This window comes from Pecten maximus, chromosome 1 (genome assembly GCF_902652985.1).
Source record: "Pecten maximus chromosome 1, xPecMax1.1, whole genome shotgun sequence".
In the NCBI taxonomy this organism is placed as follows: Eukaryota; Metazoa; Mollusca; class Bivalvia; order Pectinida; family Pectinidae; genus Pecten; species Pecten maximus.
Window position 1 is genome coordinate 8,979,155 of NC_047015.1, and position 20,471 is coordinate 8,999,625.

The 20,471-nt window shown below is 40.5% G+C and overlaps 1 protein-coding gene across 4 annotated transcripts in view; it reads right to left on the reverse strand.

Annotated features, from left to right (window-relative positions):
* Positions 1 to 20,471, reverse strand: part of LOC117324115 (unconventional myosin-VIIa-like) — an 80,507-nt gene that overhangs the window by 39,601 nt on the left and 20,435 nt on the right. The window contains exons 1-2 of one of the 4 annotated variants that reach the window (XM_033879796.1): positions 14,792 to 15,928; positions 2,789 to 2,916 (exon numbers count right to left, since the gene is read on the reverse strand). In XM_033879796.1, coding sequence (XP_033735687.1) covers positions 2,789 to 2,916; positions 14,792 to 14,804 — 141 coding nt within the window. In that variant the 5' untranslated portion in view covers positions 14,805 to 15,928. Of the gene's footprint in view, positions 1 to 2,788; positions 2,917 to 5,246; positions 5,370 to 11,456; positions 11,529 to 14,791; positions 15,929 to 20,471 lie in introns of those variants that run through there. The other 3 variants (XM_033879804.1, XM_033879789.1, XM_033879782.1) reach the window with 3 other exon arrangements.

A 20,471-nucleotide genomic window follows, 5' to 3' on the forward strand; every position in this document is an offset into this window, starting at 1 on the left:
TTGTGTAGGATGTTGACGTACCTGTTGGTGTTGTGTAGGATGGTGATGTAACTGTAGTAGTGTGTAGGATGGTGATGTACCTGTTGGTGTTGTGTAGGATGAGGACATACCTGTTGGTGTTGTGTAGGATGGTTATGTACCTGTTGGTGTTGTGTAGGATGGTGACATACCTGTTGGTGTTGTGTAGGATGGTGACGTACCTGTTGGTGTTGTGTAGGATGGTGACATACCTGTTAGTGTTGTGTAGGATGGTGATGTACCTTGTTGTGTTGTGTAGGATGGTTACATACCTTGTTGTGTTGTGTAGGATGGTGACATACCTGTTGTGTTGTGTAGGATGGTGACATACCTGTTGTTGTTGTGTAGGATGGTGACGTACCTGTTGGTGTTGTGTAGGATGAGGACATACCTGTTGTGTTGTGTAGGATGAGGACATACCTGTTGTGTTGTGTAGGATGGTGACGTACCTGTTGTTGTTGTGTAGGATGGTGACGTACCTGTTGGTGTTGTGTAGGATGGTGATGTACCTGTAGTAGTGTGTAGGATGGTGACATACCTGTTGGTGTTGTGTAGGATGGTGATGTACCTGTCGGTGTTGTGTAGGATGGTGATGTACCTGTCGGTGTTGTGTAGGATGGTGATGTACTTGTTAGTGTTGTGTAGGATGGTTATGTACCTGTTGGTGTTGTGTAGGATGGTGACATACCTGTTGGTGTTGTGTAGGATGGTGACGTACCTGTTGGTGTTGTGTAGGATGGTGACATACCTGTTAGTGTTGTGTAGGATGGTGATGTACCTTGTTGTGTTGTGTAGGATGGTTACATACCTTGTTGTGTTGTGTAGGATGGTGACATACCTGTTGTGTTGTGTAGGATGGTGACATACCTGTTGTTGTTGTGTAGGATGGTGACGTACCTGTTGGTGTTGTGTAGGATGAGGACATACCCGTTGTGTTGTGTAGGATGAGGACATACCTGTTGTGTTGTGTAGGATGGTGACGTACCTGTTGGTGTTGTGTAGGATGGTGACGTACCTGTTGTTGTTGTGTAGGATGGTGACGTACCTGTTGGTGTTGTGTAGGATGGTGATGTACCTGTAGTAGTGTGTAGGATGGTGACATACCTGTTGGTGTTGTGTAGGATGGTGATGTACCTGTTGGTGTTGTGTAGGATGTTGACGTACCTGTTGTGTTGTGTAGGATGGTGATGTACCTGTTGGTGTTGTGTAGGATGGTGATGTACCTGTTGGTGTTGTGTAGGATGGTGATGTACCTGTAGTAGTGTGTAGGATGGTGATGTACCTTTTGGTGTTGTGTAGGATGGTGATGTACCTGTTAGTGTTGTGTAGGATGAGGACATACCTGTTGGTGTTGTGTAGGATGGTGACATACCTGTTGGTGTTATGTAGGATGGTGATGTACCTGTCGGTGTTGTGTAGGATGGTGATGTACCTGTTGTGTTGTGTAGGATGAGGACGTACCTGTTGGTGTTGTGTAGGATGGTGATGTACCTGTCGGTGTTATGTAGGATGGTGATGTACCTGTTGTGTTGTGTAGGATGAGGACGTACCTGTTGGTGTTGTGTAGGATGGTGATGTACCTGTTAGTGTTGTGTAGGATGAGGACATACCTGTTGGTGTTGTGTAGGATGGTGACATACCTGTTGGTGTTGTGTAGGATGAGGACATACCTGTTGGTGTTGTGTAGGATGGTGATGTACCTGTTGTGTTGTGTAGGATGGTGACGTTCCTGTTGTGTTGTGTTGTGTATGATGGTGACGTACCTGTTTGTGTTGTGTAGGATGGTGATGTTCCTTGTTGTGTTGTGTAGGATGGTGATGTACCTGTTGGTGTTGTGTAGGATGGTGATGTACCTTGTTGTGTTGTGTAGGATGAGGACATACCTGTTGGTGTTGTGTAGGATGAGGACATACCTGTTGGTGTTGTGTAGGATGGTGATGTACCTGTTGTGTTGTGTAGGATGGTGATGTACCTGTTGTGTTGTGTAGGATGGTGACGTACCTGTTTGTGTTGTGTAGGATGGTGATGTTCCTTGTTGTGTTGTGTAGGATGGTGATGTACCTGTTGGTGTTGTGTAGGATGGTGACATACCTGTTGTGTTGTGTAGGATGGTGATGTACCTGTTGGTGTTGTATAGGATGAGGACGTACCTGTTAGTGTTGTGTAGGATGGTGATGTACCTTGTTGTGTTGTGTAGGATGAGGACATACCTGTTGGTGTTGTGTAGGATGAGGACATACCTGTTGGTGTTGTGTAGGATGGTGATGTACCTGTTGGTGTTGTGTAGGATGGTGACGTACCTGTTGTGTTGTGTAGGATGGTGACGTACCTGTTGTGTTGTGTAGGATGGTGATGTACCTGTTGGTGTTGTGTAGGATGGTGATGTACCTGTAGTAGTGTGTAGGATGGTGACATACCTGTTGTGTTGTGTAGGATGGTGATGTACCTGTTGGTGTTGTGTAGGATGTTGACGTACCTGTTGTGTTGTGTAGGATGTTGACGTACCTGTTGGTGTTGTGTAGGATGGTGATGTACCTGTTGGTGTTGTGTAGGATGGTGATGTACCTGTTGTGTTGTGTAGGATGGTGATGTACCTTGTTGTGTTGTGTAGGATGGTGATGTACCTGTTGGTGTTGCGTAGGATGTTGACGTACTTGTTGTGTTGTGTAGGATGGTGACGTACCTGTTGTGTTGTGTAGGATGGTGACATACCTGTTGTGTGGTATATGATGGTGACGTACCTGTTTTGTGGTATATGATGTTGACGTACCTGGTAGTGTTGAGAGTAGAACCGTGCTTGTAAACACCTAAGAATACTGTCCTCTGTAAGTGGTCCCACTAAATGAGTAAGATCCTCAACTTGAGAATACACACTCATGTCAACACCATATTTTTGCTCTGTAAAGAAAAGGAAATAGAAAATATACTAATCCGAGGTCAGTACAGGGCCTAATTTGTATGTGATATCAAATCTGGGGATGGCTAATCAATGCAATTTGTCTCAAACAGCATTTCTAATCAACAATGTCAAAAAGACCAGCAACCAGGTATCATCTCAATCTCAGTCTGCTGAGTTGTTTTTTTAGAATAAGCTAATAGTTAGATTGATAGACATTGGATGCTGTCAGTATATGACATAAACATGTGTAACATACAAAACAAAGTTCTATACAGCAATGTAAATCCAAAATGTCACACAATGCCACATAATGTACATAATACATGCAGAGTATGATAAAGTCCTAATAGACTGTTAATCCACAATGTCCCACACTGTCACACACTGTCACACACTGTCCCACACTGTCACACACTGTCACACAATGTCACACACTGTCACACACTGTCACACACTGTCCCACAAGGTCACACACTGTCACACACTGTCATACACTGTCACACACTGTCACACAATGTCACACACTGTCACACAATGTCACACAATGTCACACAGTGTCACACACTGTCCCACACTGTCACACAAGGTCACACAATGTCACACAATGTCACGCACTGTCACATACCGTCACACAATGTCACACACTGTCCCACACTGTCACACAAGGTCACACACTGTCACACACTGTCACTCACTGTCATACAATGTCACACACTGTCACACAATGTCACACACTGTCACATATTGTCATATACCGTCACATACCGTCACACACCGTCATACACTGTCACACAATGTACAGTACACTATAACACACCATAGTATTTCTGGTATTGCTCTGGTTTTAGAGATACATCCATCTTTGTAAAAACCTAAATGTTGATGGTCTTTACACTAACATCCCTGGTCCCAGAGAGAAATATAACACATTACTTAATTATATTGAATGTGTAATAACTGTGTAAGGTACTCGCATACAGCCATTAATCTCTCTAGTCTCCCTGATCTTTCCATTTTACATCTGCTGGTCATGACCAAAGGACAAAGACCACAGCCAATAAACTGTTTAATATAATTCTGTATTTTTGTAAGAATATTTGAAGGATATCTTCAGGGGCTCCTACACAACACATTACTGATCAAATGTCTGAAAATTACCGCAGTAGTAAAATATGGATTCACAGCTGAGAGATTTAATTATAGCCTGTATTGTCATCACATAGACCAGGCATCACCAGTACACACAGGTTCTATCAAATTTTGAGTCATTTCCCTGAAATTCGAAATATTCAATTATAACAGATTAGTTAATGAAAATTTTGTTTCAAAAGTATCTTTAAACAACAAACAAGTCCTTTTTGTAGGTTTCCGAAAATCCTGGTGGGATGGTAAATCAAAAGACTGATGTAACCTTGACTTGTTTGTTACTTTACTAGGACCACATGAGGACGGCTGACATAAACAGGTAAAACACTGACCACATGAGAATGGCTGACATAAACAGGTAAACACTGACCACATGAGAACGGCTGACATAAACAGGTAAACACTGACCACATGAGAACGGCTGACATAAACAGGTAAACACTGACCACATGAGGACGTCTGACATAAACAGGTAAACACTGACCACATGAGGACGGCTGACATAAACAGGTAAACACTGACCACATGAGAACGGCTGACATAAACAGGTAAACACTGACCACAAAAGGACGGCTGACATAAACAGGTAAACACTGACCACATGAGGACGGCTGACATAAACAGGTAAATACTGACCGCATGAGGACGGCTGACATAAACAGGTAAACACTGACCACATGAGGACGGCTGACATAAACAGGTAAACACTGACCACATGAGGACGGCTGACATAAACAGGTAAACACTGACCACATGAGGACGGCTGACATAAACAGGTAAACACTGACCATATGAGGATGGCTGACATAAACAGGTAAATACTGACCACATGAGGACGGCTGACATATACAGGTAAACACTGACCACATGAGAACGGCTGACATAAACAGGTAAACACTGACCACATGAGGACGGCTGACATAAACAGGTAAACACTGACCACATGAGGACGGCTGACATAAACAGGTAAACACTGACCACATGAGACTGGCTGACATATACAGGCGATCGATGTTATGTATAAATTGCATGCTCTGCGTATAAAATATGGTTGAAACAAATTCAAAACATTCAGCTAAATAATGTTATCTTCTTCTTTTTTTTACAAAGTTTGCAAAGGAATTTAATTAATTAAATTGAGTATGAAGATAAGAAAGTTCCGCCATGTGAGTGACATTCCTACCTGACTGCCATATCAGTCCAGACATCGCTGACCCACTCAACACTAAAGTCACATTCTAACGATGCTACAGTGTTCACTATTAATTGTTTACTTTCCCTATCACCTGTCCTTCCAGCAGTCCCACCCAGTCAATACCACAACAATCATCACCAATCCAGACGGCCCTTTACTGTAGGGTGACGCTCACTCATCACTAAATCCTTCAGAATCCCTCCAACCTATTAACCCTATCAGCTCTGAAGCTAATTATGCCCCTTAATACTGTATTAGGACAGTATAACCTGTCATCTGACTCATCATTCACCTAGTAGTATCACAGTGTATCAGATACAATATACCTAACTTAGTGTCAAACAGCTAAACAGTATTCCTTGTGTAAGTAAGTCAGCAGTCCCCAACTTTGTCTTCATTTACTCCATCATCCTCAGCATTCACAAGGACAAGTACCTGTTTGCATGTTGATACCATATCATCTGTGATTGTCATATCTGAATATTGCTTACAGGGCAATGCATTCCACCAGTCTCCCACACATGGTGTGTTGGGGATATCTATCCTGTTACCAACACATGGTGTGTTGGGGATATCAACCCTGTTACCCACACATGGTGTGTTGGGGATATCTGCCCTGTTACCCACACATGGTGTGTTGGGGATATCTACCCTGTTACCCACACATGGTGTGTTGGGGATATCTATCCTGTTACCCACACATGGTGTGTTGGGGATATCTACCCTGTTACCAACACATGGTGTGTTGGGGATATCTACCCTGTTACCGACATATGGTGTGATGGGGATATCTATCTTTATTACCCACACATGGTGTGTTCGGGATATCTATCCTGTTACCGACATATGGTGTGGGTAGTTGTAGTGTTACCTGGAGGTGATACAGTATAACTGTGGGTAGTTGTAGTGTTACCTGGAGGTGATACAGTATAACTGTGGGTAGTTGTAGTGTTACCTGGAGGTGATACAGTATAACTGTGGATAGTTGTAGTGTTACCTGGAGGTGATACAGTATAACTGTGGGTAGTTGTAGTGTTACCTGGAGGTGATACAGTATAACTGTGGGTAGTTGTAGTGTTACCTGGAGGTGATACAGTATAACTGTGGGTAGTTGTAGTGTTACCTGGAGGTGATACAGTATGTAGTGTTACCTGGAGGTGATACAGTATAACTGAAGGTTAGCAGTAGTGTTACCTGGAGGTGATACAGTATAACTGAAGGTTAGCAGTAATGTTACCTTGAGGTGATACGGTATAACTGGTAGATTGACCCTTTGTAATGAGGATAAAGTAATTGAAGGATATTGTTTAGTGGTTATGAATGTAAGCTGGCCTTACAAATGTGGCCAATCTACAGCTCTGGCAACAGATTCCATGTTTAAAATGTTCATCGTCCATTGTTGTAGTGTGTACTGTAAACAGTGTTGTGTATACGGTATAGTGTCAATTTGTATATAAAAGGGAAATCTTTTGTAATCCAAAGAATACACTTCTATTTAGCTCCTTTAACTATCAATTAATCAATGGAAAAGAAATACACATAACTCAGAAGTAAACCTTTTTATTACACAGATGTGTTTGGAAATATTTGGACAAGACATTAGTCTGTATACAAAAGACCAGGTGTTTGTCATTGCGTTCCTCACAGCATTTTCTATGGCACATCTTTTCAAATTTCTAAAAAGTTTGAAAAGTCCTGTTATCTCCCTTGACTACTGTCTTTTTTTCACTATAAAATCAGATATTATCAAACAAACACAGGAAAAACTCAACACAAAAACACACATTTGCTTTATATACCAGTGTTTGGCATTGAACAAGTTCAAAAGAAATCTTGCCAGACCATGGCCACCTGCTATAAACTAAGAATTTTACATGGTTTTCTACGCTGATTATTATTTTCATATTATTAATCTCCTGCTCATGATTATATTGATGGATTTTGGGATAAGAACATTTATGTTTTTTATCATGATATAATTAAATAGATTTCTTTTAATGATTTAAAAAACCTGTGTAGAGAGGTCCATATTAATGATACACAATAAAGCTGTGTATGGAGTCCACAATTAATTATCACAATAAACCTGTATAAGTCACTATTATAATGATAAACAATTAACCTGTGTAGAGAGGCCACTATTTATGACAAAAATAACCTGTGTAGTGAGACAACTATTTATGATAAACAATAACCTGTGTAGTGAGACCACTATTTATGATACACAATAACCTGTGTAGAGAGACCACTATTTATGATAAACAATAACCTGTGTAGTGAGACCACTATTTATGATAAAAATAACCTGTGTAGTGAGACCACTATTTATGATAAACAATAACATGTGTAGTGAGACCACTATTTATGATAAACAATAACCTGTGTAGTGAGACCACTATTTATGATAAACAATAACATGTGTAGTGAGACCACTATTTATGATAAACAATAACCTGTGTAGTGAGACCACTATCAATGATACACCATAAACCTGTGTAGAGGGGTCACTATTAATGATACACAAAAAAGTCTATGGAAATGAGCAATGCATGACATTGATATTTCAGTGGTAACATCCCCAGGAGTCTGTGATTCAAATTTATACAAATAATGGGGCTGACATCCACCCCACTTCCTAGGGGCAGGGGTCTTTCCTCACCCTGAAGACTTATTTCTTTTGTTTTATCTTTGAAACCATTCAGATCCTCACCCCATAACCATATATAGCCTTGCTGGGCATCAAGAGATGAACACAATCCTGAAAACCCCAAGGGACTTATATTTTCTTTAAATACAATCATGATGAATCTTGACTTTGTTTCTGGGTTATATCTTTGAAGCAGTTGAGATCCCCACAACATAATCATACATCAACAAATAAAACTGTTGGCAAATGGAACATAAGCATTGTTTTGATGTTTGCTCAAATAAAACAGGTGAGCGATACAGGCCCTCTGGGCCTCTTATATTTATAACTGACCATAGGGAATGTCATATACATTTGTATATGTATTTATGTATATAGCTAACCTTTGGAGCCTAGACCAATAAATACATTAGAGCTGTGAATAGTTGAAGTGTAACTGGGACACAATCAAGATATAGACATCCAATCTGGTGTATTGTTGACAAATTTGTTGTAGTTTTCTGTTGAGTTGATCTTGTTCTGCTTGAATTGTTGTATTAGCTGATTTTAATATTTGTAATTTAATATGGCAGTATTATACCAGTGGGGTGTGTAAGATACCTGTTCTGTTAGTCAGGACCCGACCTTTTCTGTTCTGGTCTCGACTTAGCTAGTGTTATATTATGTATTGCCAGAACTTACAATGTATACAAGAATGATAATGAAATCCCACAATGATCTGTGTATATGATTAGATATGATGTATTGTACTTCCTGTATCAATACATAGCTGAGAGTTGAGAAGGTATTGATCCCCCCAAAAGTAACAATATTGAAATATAACTGTGTATAATACTGGACCCCGACTGTAACACTACTGTGTATAATACTGGACCCCCACTGTAACACTACTGTGTATAATACTGGACCCCCACTGTAACACTACTGTGTATAATACTGGACCCCCACTGCATGTAACACTACTGTGTATAATACTGGACCCTGACTGTAACACTACTGTGTATAATACTGGACCCTGACTGTAACACTACTGTGTATAATACTGGACGCTGACTGTAACACTACTGTGTATAATACTGGACCCCTGACTGTAACACTACTGTGTATAATACTGGACCCCCACTGTAACACTACTGTGTATAATACTGGACCCCCACTGTAACACTACTGTGTATAATACTGGACCCCCACTGTAACACTACTGTGTATAATACTGGACCCCCACTGTAACACTACTGTGTATAATACTGGACCCTGACTGAAACACTACTGTGTATAATACTGGACCCCCACTGTAACACTACTGTGTATAATACTGGACCCCCACTGTAACACTACTGTATATAATACTGGACCCCGACTGTAACACTACTGTGTATAATACTGGACCCTGACTGTAACACTACTGTGTATAATACTGGACCCTGACTGTAACACTACTGTGTATAATACAGGACCCCCACTGTAACACTACTGTGTATAATACTGGACCCTGACTGTAACACTACTGTGTATAATACTGGACCCCCACTGTAACACTACTGTGTATAATACTGGACCCCCACTGTAACGCTACTGTGTATAATACTGGACCCTGACTGTAACAATACTGTGTATAATACTGGACCCTGACTGTAACACTACTGTGTATAATACTGGACCCTGACTGTAACACTACTGTGTATAATACTGGACCCCCACTGTAACACTACTGTGTATAATACTTGACCCTGACTGTAACACTACTGTGTATAATACTGGACCCTCACTGTAACACTACTGTGTATAATACTGGACCCTGACTGTAACACTACTGTGTATAATACTGGACCCCCACTGTAACACTACTGTGTATAATACTGGACCCTGACTGTAACACTACTGTGTAAAATACTGGACCCCCACTGTAACGCTACTGTGTATAATACTGGACCCCCACTGTAACACTACTGTGTATAATACTGGACCCCCACTGTAACACTACTGTGTATAATACTGGACCCTGACTGTAACACTACTGTGTATAATACTGGACCCTGACTGTAACACTACTGTGTATAATACTGGACCCTGACTGTAACACTACTGTGTATAATACTGGACCCCCACTGTAACACTACTGTGTATAATACTGGACCCCCACTGTAACACTACTGTGTATAATACTGGACCCCCACTGTAACACTACTGTGTATAATACTGGACCCCGACTGTAACACTACTATGTATAATACTGGACCCCCACTGTAACACGTACTACTGTGTATAATACTGGACCCTCACTGTAACACTACTGTGTATAATACTGGACCCCCACTGTAACACTACTGTGTATAATACTGGACCCCCACTGTAACACGTACTACTGTGTATAATACTGGACCCCCACTGTAACACTACTGTGTATAATACTGGACCCCCACTGTAACACTACTGTGTATAATACTGGACCCCCACTGTAAAACTACTGTGTATAATACTGGACCCTGACTGTAAAACTACTGTGTATAATACTGGACCCCCACTGTAACACTACTGTGTATAATACTGGACCCCCACTGTAACACTACTGTGTATAATACTGGACCCCCACTGTAACACTACTGTGTATAATACTGGACCCTGACTGTAACACTACTGTGTATAATACTGGACCCCACTGTAACACTACTGTGTATAATACTGGGCCCCCACTGTAACACTACTGTGTATAATACTGGACCCTGACTGTAACACTACTGTGTATAATACTGGACCCCCAATGTAACACTACTGTATATAATACTGGACCCTGACTGTAACACTACTGTGTATAATACTGGACCCCCACTGTAACACTACTGTGTATAATACTGGACCCCCACTGTAACACTACTGTGTATAATACTGGACCCCCACTGTAACACCTACAATTTTAGCATTATACTTCTCAATTATATTAAGTATAATTGAATCTGCATAACTGTCACACAAATTTCCTGATGTCATTATTACTCGATGAGTATAAATTAATTCAAGTTTGTGTGAATCCCCTGTATACAATATTTATACAATACAGCCTTACCACAACCACTTAAAAAGGAATGTAAAAGATTCCTATTGCAAAGGTGTTTACTCCCCCCAAACTTTTTTACATGTATATAAAATGTTCAGTTTTTGATGGAGGTACATGTATACATTTGTATAATCAAACGTGTGTGTGGATCTATCTCGCTGTCACACCACAACTCCCCACTCTCAGCTTGTTGACAATAAAGTAACACATCTCCAATTAAATTGAAACCCCAGGTATCCTACAGACATCAATGACCTAATGTTAACATTACCATGAAAAAGGCATTGTCAAGGTTAAGTGGCCTATACAAATCGGGAGGATTTGTGTGTGAAACTTGTTCCTACAAAGAGCCTTGCTAGTGATGAAGAATACAAAGAAAATAAACAGCTATTTACCCCCCTAGTGGTGAGTAGCAGATCCACGACAGGAATCTTCAACTCACACGGGTGCTCAAGTGTCTTCTCAAGCAAAAAAACACATAGCGAAATAAATTTACCTTGATCCATATCCCATTTGTCCACATCTAGAGTAGAGAGTAGACTAGAGAGTCCAACCACAACCAACACAAATAACACCCAAGTCCAGATTGACTGCATTTAGTATTCTTTTGTTCTCTTATTATTGAGTATAATACAAAATCAAATTCCAGCCGTCTGAAATTGAATAACTTTCTGATAGCAGGAGTTATTGGTAATAAGCATGGATTAGAGGTCTCAGTCTGTGCTCTAGAGTCCAACACTACCGACCTGATATGGCCACCCGGCCAGGCATGACCCTTTACAAGTCATAGATCTACCTTATTATAGTATTATGTCATATGTGGCATAACACAGAGAAATCTCCTGTAAGTCTTTAAACTGATTAAGGTTTTACACACAGGTAGGTAATATCAGCTATTTATTGTATACACGGATGTACCCAAACAAACTTGATCTTGTTATGCAGACAAGCAGATCTAGATAATACACATGGATAAATACCAAACTATGTCTAATACAGGGGATTTATCTGAAACAGGGTGTCAGATACAACAGGTGTCAGATACAACAGGTGTCAGATACAACAGGTTAGGTTTAACAAGATATAGACAATACTCAAGGGTCAATATCCAACGTGTCAGATACAACAGGTGTCAGATACAACAGGTGTCAGATACAACAGGTTAGGTTTAACAAGATATAGACAATACTCAAGGGTCAATATCCATGTTCTCAAATTCTACATATCATGTACTAATAATATTATACATGTATGAAAAAAAACATTTTAATAACAAATCTGATTTGTTTTATATTGATGAGTTTTCAAAACATATTACAATACATTAATGTAACAAACGTAAATTTAAACATGCCTTTGCTGGAACTTGATCACAGGAGACCTATAGCTCTAACAAATCAGCTCAAGACAACCTTGATCTCCCTAGCTGTGTGAGTTAGAAGTAGCAAGTATCTTATCATGCAAAATTAATTTATAATTTCAGTTCCAATAATAAAAACAAATTCTTGTCTATTAGACAGATAACAAGAATATTAAAGCTATAGGAGTTGTAGTCTAAGAATACTTTGGTAGATGTCTCTAGACAATATGTCAGGTAGATTGCAATTCATATATATGTGTTAATGACATCCCAGATCTCTGTTGTATGTTGTACTACATCTAGCTAGCTGTCCTGTTCTGGCCTGTAATTACTAGATACATATTTATGTGTAACAACATCCCAGATCTCTGTTGTATGTTGTATACATCTAGCTAGCTGTCCTGTTCTAGCCTGTATTACTAGATACGTATTTATGTGTAACAACATCCCAGATCTCTGTTATATGTTGTATACATCTAGTTGTCCTGTTCTAGCCTGTAATTACTAGATACGTATTTATGTGTAACAACATCCCAGATCTCTGTTATATGTTGTATACATCTAGTTGTCCTGTTCTAGCCTGTAATTACTAGATACATATTTATGTGTAACAACATCCCAGATCTCTGTTATATGTTGTATACATCTAGTTGTCCTGTTCTAGCCTGTAATTACTAGATACGTATTTATGTGTAACAACATCCCAGATCTCTGTTATATGTTGTATACATCTAGTTGTCCTGTTCTAGCCTGTAATTACTAGATACATATTTATGTGTAACAACATCCCAGATCTCTGTTATATGTTGTATACATCTAGCTAGCTGTCCTGTTCTGGCCTGTAATTACTAGATACGTATTTATGTGTAACAACATCCCAGATCTCTGTTATATGTTGTATACATCTAGCTAGCTGTCCTGTTCTGGCCTGTAATTACTAGATACATATTTATGTGTAACAACATCCCAGATCTCTGTTATATGTTGTATACATCTAGCTAGCTGTCCTGTTCTGGCCTGTAATTACTAGATACATATTTATGTGTAACAACATCCCAGATCTCTGTTGTATGTTGTATACATCTAGCTGTCCTGTTCTGGCCTGTAATTACTAGATACGTATTTATGTGTTAACAACATCCCAGATCTCTGTTGTATGTTGTATACATCTAGCTAGCTGTCCTGTTCTGGCCTGTAATTACTAGATACGTATTTATGTGTTAACAACATCCCAGATCTCTGACATCTAGCTGTCCTGTTCTAGCCTGTAATTACTAGATACGTATTTATGTGTAACAACATCCCAGATCTCTGTTGTATGTTGTATACATCTAGCTGTCCTGTTCTAGCCTGTAATTACTAGATACGTATTTATGTGTAACAACATCCCAGATCTCTGTTATATGTTGTATACATCTAGCTGTCCTGTTCTGGCCTGTAATTACTAGATACATATTTATGTGTAACAACATCCCAGATCTCTGTTATATGTTGTATACATCAAGCTGTCCTGTTCTGGCCTGTAATTACTAGATACGTATTTATGTGTTAATGACATCCCAGATCTCTGTTATATGTTGTATACATCTAGCTAGCTGTCCTGTTCTGGCCTGTAATTACTAGATACGTATTTATGTGTTAACAACATCCCAGATCTCTGTTATATGTTGTATACATCTAGTTGTCCTGTTCTGGCCTGTAATTACTAGATACGTATTTATGTGTTAACAACATCCCAGATCTCTGTTATATGTTGTATACATCTAGCTAGCTGTCCTGTTCTAGCCTGTAATTACTAGATACGTATTTATGTGTTAACAACATCCCAGATCTCTGTTGTATGTTAGTACTACATCTAGCTGTCCTGTTCTGGCCTGTAATTACTAGATACATATTTATGTGTTAACAACATCCCAGATCTCTGTTGTATGTTGTATACATCTAGCTAGCTGTCCTGTTCTGGCCTGTAATTACTAGATACGTATTTATGTGTAACAACATCCCAGATCTCTGTTATATGTTGTATACATCTAGCTGTCCTGTTCTAGCCTGTAATTACTAGATACATATTTATGTGTTAACAACATCCCAGATCTCTGTTATATGTTGTATACATCTAGCTAGCTGTCCTGTTCTGGCCTGTAATTACTAGATACGTATTTATGTGTAACAACATCCCAGATCTCTGTTATATGTTGTATACATCTAGTTGTCCTGTTCTAGCCTGTAATTACTAGATACGTATTTATGTGTAACAACATCCCAGATCTCTGTTATATGTTGTATACATCTAGTTGTCCTGTTCTGGCCTGTAATTACTAGATACGTATTTATGTGTAACAACATCCCAGATGACATCCCAGATCTCTGTTGTATGTTAGTACTACATCTAGCTGTCCTGTTTTACATATGTAACAATGCAACTACTCCTTTATAATCACAAACTTAGCTGACGATCACTTGTTACTTACTATTTGACATCATGATTTTAAATCCATGTGATTTCACTCCTCCTCATATTTACAGGTAAAGGTTGACACACAATGAGGATACATGTCTGTAGATATTCCCTACATGGCTGTATAGGTTAACACATAGCCAGTAAGTGGTCACACTGGAGGTCAAATGTTGCAAACACTTTTGATGATGAAAACATTTTCATGAAGGATTGTCCATATGCTTTAAATCATGAAAAAGTCACTGGCTGCCATTCAAGAGCTGGATTTTAATGCTCTGTGGGTTCCTACACAGACAAATTTGGCCTGGTTTATTGTTATCGCTGGCCATTCATAAGGTTCTCCCTCTCCAGTGAGATGTAGATCTAAGATGTGTGATGTATGATTTTAATGTTGAGAGTGGAGTAGGTACAGGGCCAGGTCAAACAACCCCTGTCTGTTGTTACTAAGTTTTATAAACACATCCATCAATCTTCTCGTTTTTGTTCCTGAATATTGTACCAAAACATCAGCGAGCAAAGCTGTCTGTAATTCAGATTGTGTCCACTTTGTCTTTTTTAATAAAAAATAAGTATATCTGAATCAAAAAAGTTTTTTCCATCTGAAAGTTATTTTTATCAAAATTGTGAACCAAATACCACACACTATAACTATATGTTGTAATGAAGACTTTGGTTTGGAAAATATTTCCAGTTCCTAAAATAATAGATAACCAGATAGGAGATCCTGGTTTACTAGGTATATCAGCAGGTATATTAATGAGTGTACCAATACAAGCATGTCAGAAATACCTGAAGGTCCGCATGTCACAGTCCCGACCCTGATCACACCTGTATAGTAATGACCAATGGTCAGAATACCGAGGCAGGTCACACTTAAACAGGTTAATTAACACAGGTGACACAGCTTGGCTAGTGATCCTCAGTCCGTGCCAGTCTGTACATTGCCACAAACCATCTTCAATCAACCATGCTACTATTCAAATTGAAACTTTAAAGCAGTATTTTACTCCTCTGCTGTTAATGACTGTAGGTATTGGAGGTCGTAGGTATCGGAGATCGTAGGTATCGCAGATCGTAGGTATCGGAGAGTGCGTGAGTAACTCAGCCTGACCACTGAGGATACTTTGAAGAACCTTTATAGCTCCTCAGCCAACTTCTAACAGTGCTTAATATACTCGAGTGTGTAAGTACTTGATCCATGCGACGGGTATTTGTTCCCCGTAGATCATGACCTGCTGATAAGCTTCTGTATAACCTGTACTAGTGTCATAATCACAAACCCAGGACAATAGAAATTGTCTATTGTAGAGTACTTCTTTAAGGTCGTCCACTCAGCCCTTCTCCAAATGTCTTCAATCCGTAAGGAAAATTACCATGGAGGCGGAGTATATCAACACAGTTCTAATGAAGCAACAGTAAGCTCAATATTGTATTACCTCTCACAAGATGGCTCTCTTTCAGGGTGGCTTCCCTCACATGGCTGATCTATCTAGTCACAGGATGACTCTCATCAACCGGTGGCTCAAATTACACAGTTGGCTCTCATCACAGAGTAACTCCCATCACCCAGGAGCCTACGTCACAGGATGGCTCTCAGCAAAGGGTAGCTCTCATCACCCAGGAGCTTACGTCACAGGATGGCTCTTATCAAAGGGTAGCTCTCATCACCCAGGAGCTTACGTCATAGGGTGGCTCTTATCAAAGGGTAGCTCTCATCATCCAGGAGCTTACGTCACAGGATGGCTCTCAGCAAAGGGTAGCTCTCATCACCCAGGAGCTTACATCACAGGATGGCTCTTATCAAAGGGTAGCTCTCATCACCCAGGAGCTTACATCACAGGATGGCTCTTATCAAAGGGTAGCTCTCATCACCCAGGGGTTTACGTCACAGGATGGCTCTCACCACAGTTGGCTCTCATCACAGAGTAGCTCTCATCATCCAGGGGCTTACATCATAGGATGGCTCTCATTAAAGGGTAGCTCTCATCATCCAGGGGCTTATGTCACAGGATGGCTCTTATCATCCAGTGGCTTACGTCACAGGACAGCTCTCCTCAGAGGGTAGCTTGGTTTTATCACAAGGCATCTCATCAAAGAGCAGCTCTCATCACAGAACGTCATTCATCATGGAATGGCTCTCTTTAAAGGGTGGCTTCAAACCAGATTGGCCCTGATCACAGTATGGCTTATTCACAGATTGAGTCTCATCAAAAGATGGCCGTAGTCACATAGCAACTCTTATCATCTAATAGCTCAGAGTGTCTCTCATGACTATCAAAGGGTGGCTCTATCAGAGGGTGGCTCTATCACAGGTGGCTCTATCACAGGGTGGCTCTACCACATGGGTGGCTCTACCACATGGGTGGCTTCTATCACAGGGTGGCTCTACCACAGGGTGGCTCTATCACAGGGTGGCTCTACCCATGGGTTGATCTACCCATGGGTGGCTCTACCACAGGGTGGCTCTACCCCTGGATGGCTCTACCACAGGGTGGCTCTATCACAGGGTGGTTCTATCACAGGGTGGCTCTACCACAGGGTGGATCTACCCATAGGTGGCTCTACCACAGGGTGGCTCTACCCATGGGTGGCTCTACCACAGGGTGGCTCTATCACAGGGTGGCTATACCACAGGGTGGCTCTACCACAGGGTGGCTCTACCACAGGGTGGCTCTACCCATGGGTGGCTCTATCACAGGGTGGCTCTATCACAGGGTGGCTCTACCCATGTGTGGCTCTATCACAGGGTGTCTCTACCACAGGGTGGCTATACCACAGGGTGGATCTACCCATAGGTGGCTCTACCACAGGGTGGCTATACCACAGGATGGCTCTACCCATGGGTGGCTCTATCACAGGGTGGCTCTACCACAGGGTGGCTCTATCAAAGGGTGGCTCTACCCATGGGTGGATCTACCCATGGGTGGCTCTACCACAGGGTGGCTCTACCCATGGGTGGCTCTATCACAGGGTGGCTCTATCACATGGTGGCTCTACCACAGGGTGGTTCTACCACAGGGTGGCTCTACCACAGGGTGGCTATACCACAGGATGGCTCTACCACAGGGTGGCTCTACCCATGGGTGGCTCTATCACAGGGTGGCTCTATCACATGGTGGCTCTACCACAGGGTGGTTCTACCACAGGGTGGCTCTACCACAGGGTGGCTCTATCACAGGGTGGCTCTATCACAGGGTGGCTCTACTACAGGGTGGCTCTACCACAGGGTGGCTCTACCACAGGGCGGCTCTACCACAGGGTGGCTCTATCACATGGTGGCTCTACCACAGGGTGGCTCTATCACAGGGTGGATCTACCCATGGGTGGATCTACCCATGGGTGGCTCTACCACAGGGTGGCTCTACCCATGGGTGGCTCTATCACAGGGTGGATCTACCACAGGGTGGCTCTACCACAGGGTGGCTCTATCACAGGGTGGCTCTACCACAGGGTGGCTCTACCCATGGGTGGATCTACCCATGGGTGGCTCTACCACAGGGTGGCTCTACCACAGGGTGGCTCTACCACAGGGTGGCTCTATCACAGGGTGGCTCTATCACATGGTGGCTCTACCACAGGGTGGCTCTATCACAGGGTGGATCTATCAAAGGGTTATTCCATTTAATTTTATTGCAAGAGTGATTCATGCATTATAAATTGTGTTTTAATGTTTTTGTCATCAATCCAGAAAAAAAAGAGTTAAAATGGTTGACGATGTATCTCTAAATAGTTACAGGCGACCAGGTAGTTTTACAATTACAACCATCACTGACAGAGTCTGATGAAGCATGTTAGATTATTTGTATTCATATAGGTATCTGACAATATTTGTTCAACAGTAGGTGTGTCATAACACAAAACTATCAGGGAAACTTTATATCATAATATCAACATTTTACTTTTTAATTCAGGGTAAAATGCCTTACTAAAAACTACCAACACATGTTAGAAACTAGTAAGTCAAAGGTTATAACCCCCGATCACCTACTAAAAACTACCAACACATGTTAGAAACTAGTCAGCCAAAGGTTATAACCCCCTATCACCTGATCCCACATAAGAATATTCTTGTAAGGAATTCAATAAAAGCAAATTATATAAATCACAGAAAACTTTTAGAAATGAAAACTATGTTTGATACTAATAATTTGATTATGTTTCATTCTAAATTGGTTCAGATGTGAAAAAAATTACTTCATACATAGTTATATATCTTACAAGGGAAATAACCTCCAGAATAAATCAGCAAATTAACTGCAGACAAGACTGATCGGGTACCCCTGGCCATTACCCTGGCCATGGTCAGTGTGGAGGCCTAGAATTCCAGTGGTGTGTGTGTCCTTGGTCACCCTTGAAGAGTGTCCATAACTCCACCTTTATGAGCATGCCAATACTTATAGATGGCTGGCCTCATATGATCACGAGGAATGTGATAATACCTGCCACAGACAGTCCCTGTTTACATTAAATCCACAGCTCATTTGATCTAAGTTACAGTTGGATAGTCTGATAAAAATTTAATCATCCTGTGAAATTACTACCTACAATTTGGGTAAATAAACATTATGCCACTCCTATATTGTATAGCATTTTTATTGAACACGCCTTTCAGAAAAGATAATTGAATTTGTGTGGTTGGAAGTTAACAGAGTATAGCAAATCTCCTCATTGGACTATTTTGCCCTCATGCTCCATTGGTCAATACAATATATGTAAACATCAGCCTGTTTCATTCTAATCTACAACCATTACAAGTACATTTTTTTCACTTATCTCTTTTTGTGATAGCTTTAAAATGTTTCAATGATAATTTATACGGCCATCAAGTGGATGTTTATATTTATTTAACAGGTTCACATGGTCCACAAAACTAATAAATGACAATTTCAACAGTATAGGCACATATGGCACTGCTATATTTTTTTAAATCAACAAAATAAATCCAAAAAATAAATCATTTTAAATGATCTATTTGAAATCTGCAAACATTATTCTTCTAGCTTACAAGAGTATATACTACATTGTAAGTACATGTAAAATACTATTTCAAGAGAAAACAAGAGATCCCGCCCACCATTGAATTATCTTTATAGGTTCCATGTCAGATTGATCTTTTCTCTTTTTTTTCCCCTTCCTCTTACTAATCTGTGTAAATTGAGAAACATCCCTCCAGTGCTTTTTAAACAACGGGAACTGATATATGAAATTTGAGATTTAGTGATAATGGTTGTCTGTCGACAAAGTTTTCAGATTGGTCCAAAAATGCAATACGACGGACCAAGGAGAACCTACATATGAAAATTGAGAAAGATCCCTTCAGTTCTTTCTGAGAAATATCGGTAACAAACTTCAATTGTCAAAATCCAAGATGTCTGCCTGTCGGCCATATAGTTATCCGATTGGTCCCAAAATGCAATATACATAACTACAATAAAAGGGAAACCTACATATGAAATTTGAGAAGGATCCCTTCAGTACTTTTTGAGAAATAGCGATACCAAACTTCAATTGTCAAAATCCAAGATGGCTGTCTGTCGGCCATGTTGTATTCTGATCCATCCCAAAATGCAATATGCATAACTAAAATCCAAGGGAAACCTACATATGAAATTTGAGAAGGATCCCTTCAGTACTTTCTCAGAAATAGCGATAACAAACTTCGATTGTCAAAATCCAAGATGGCTGCCTGTCGG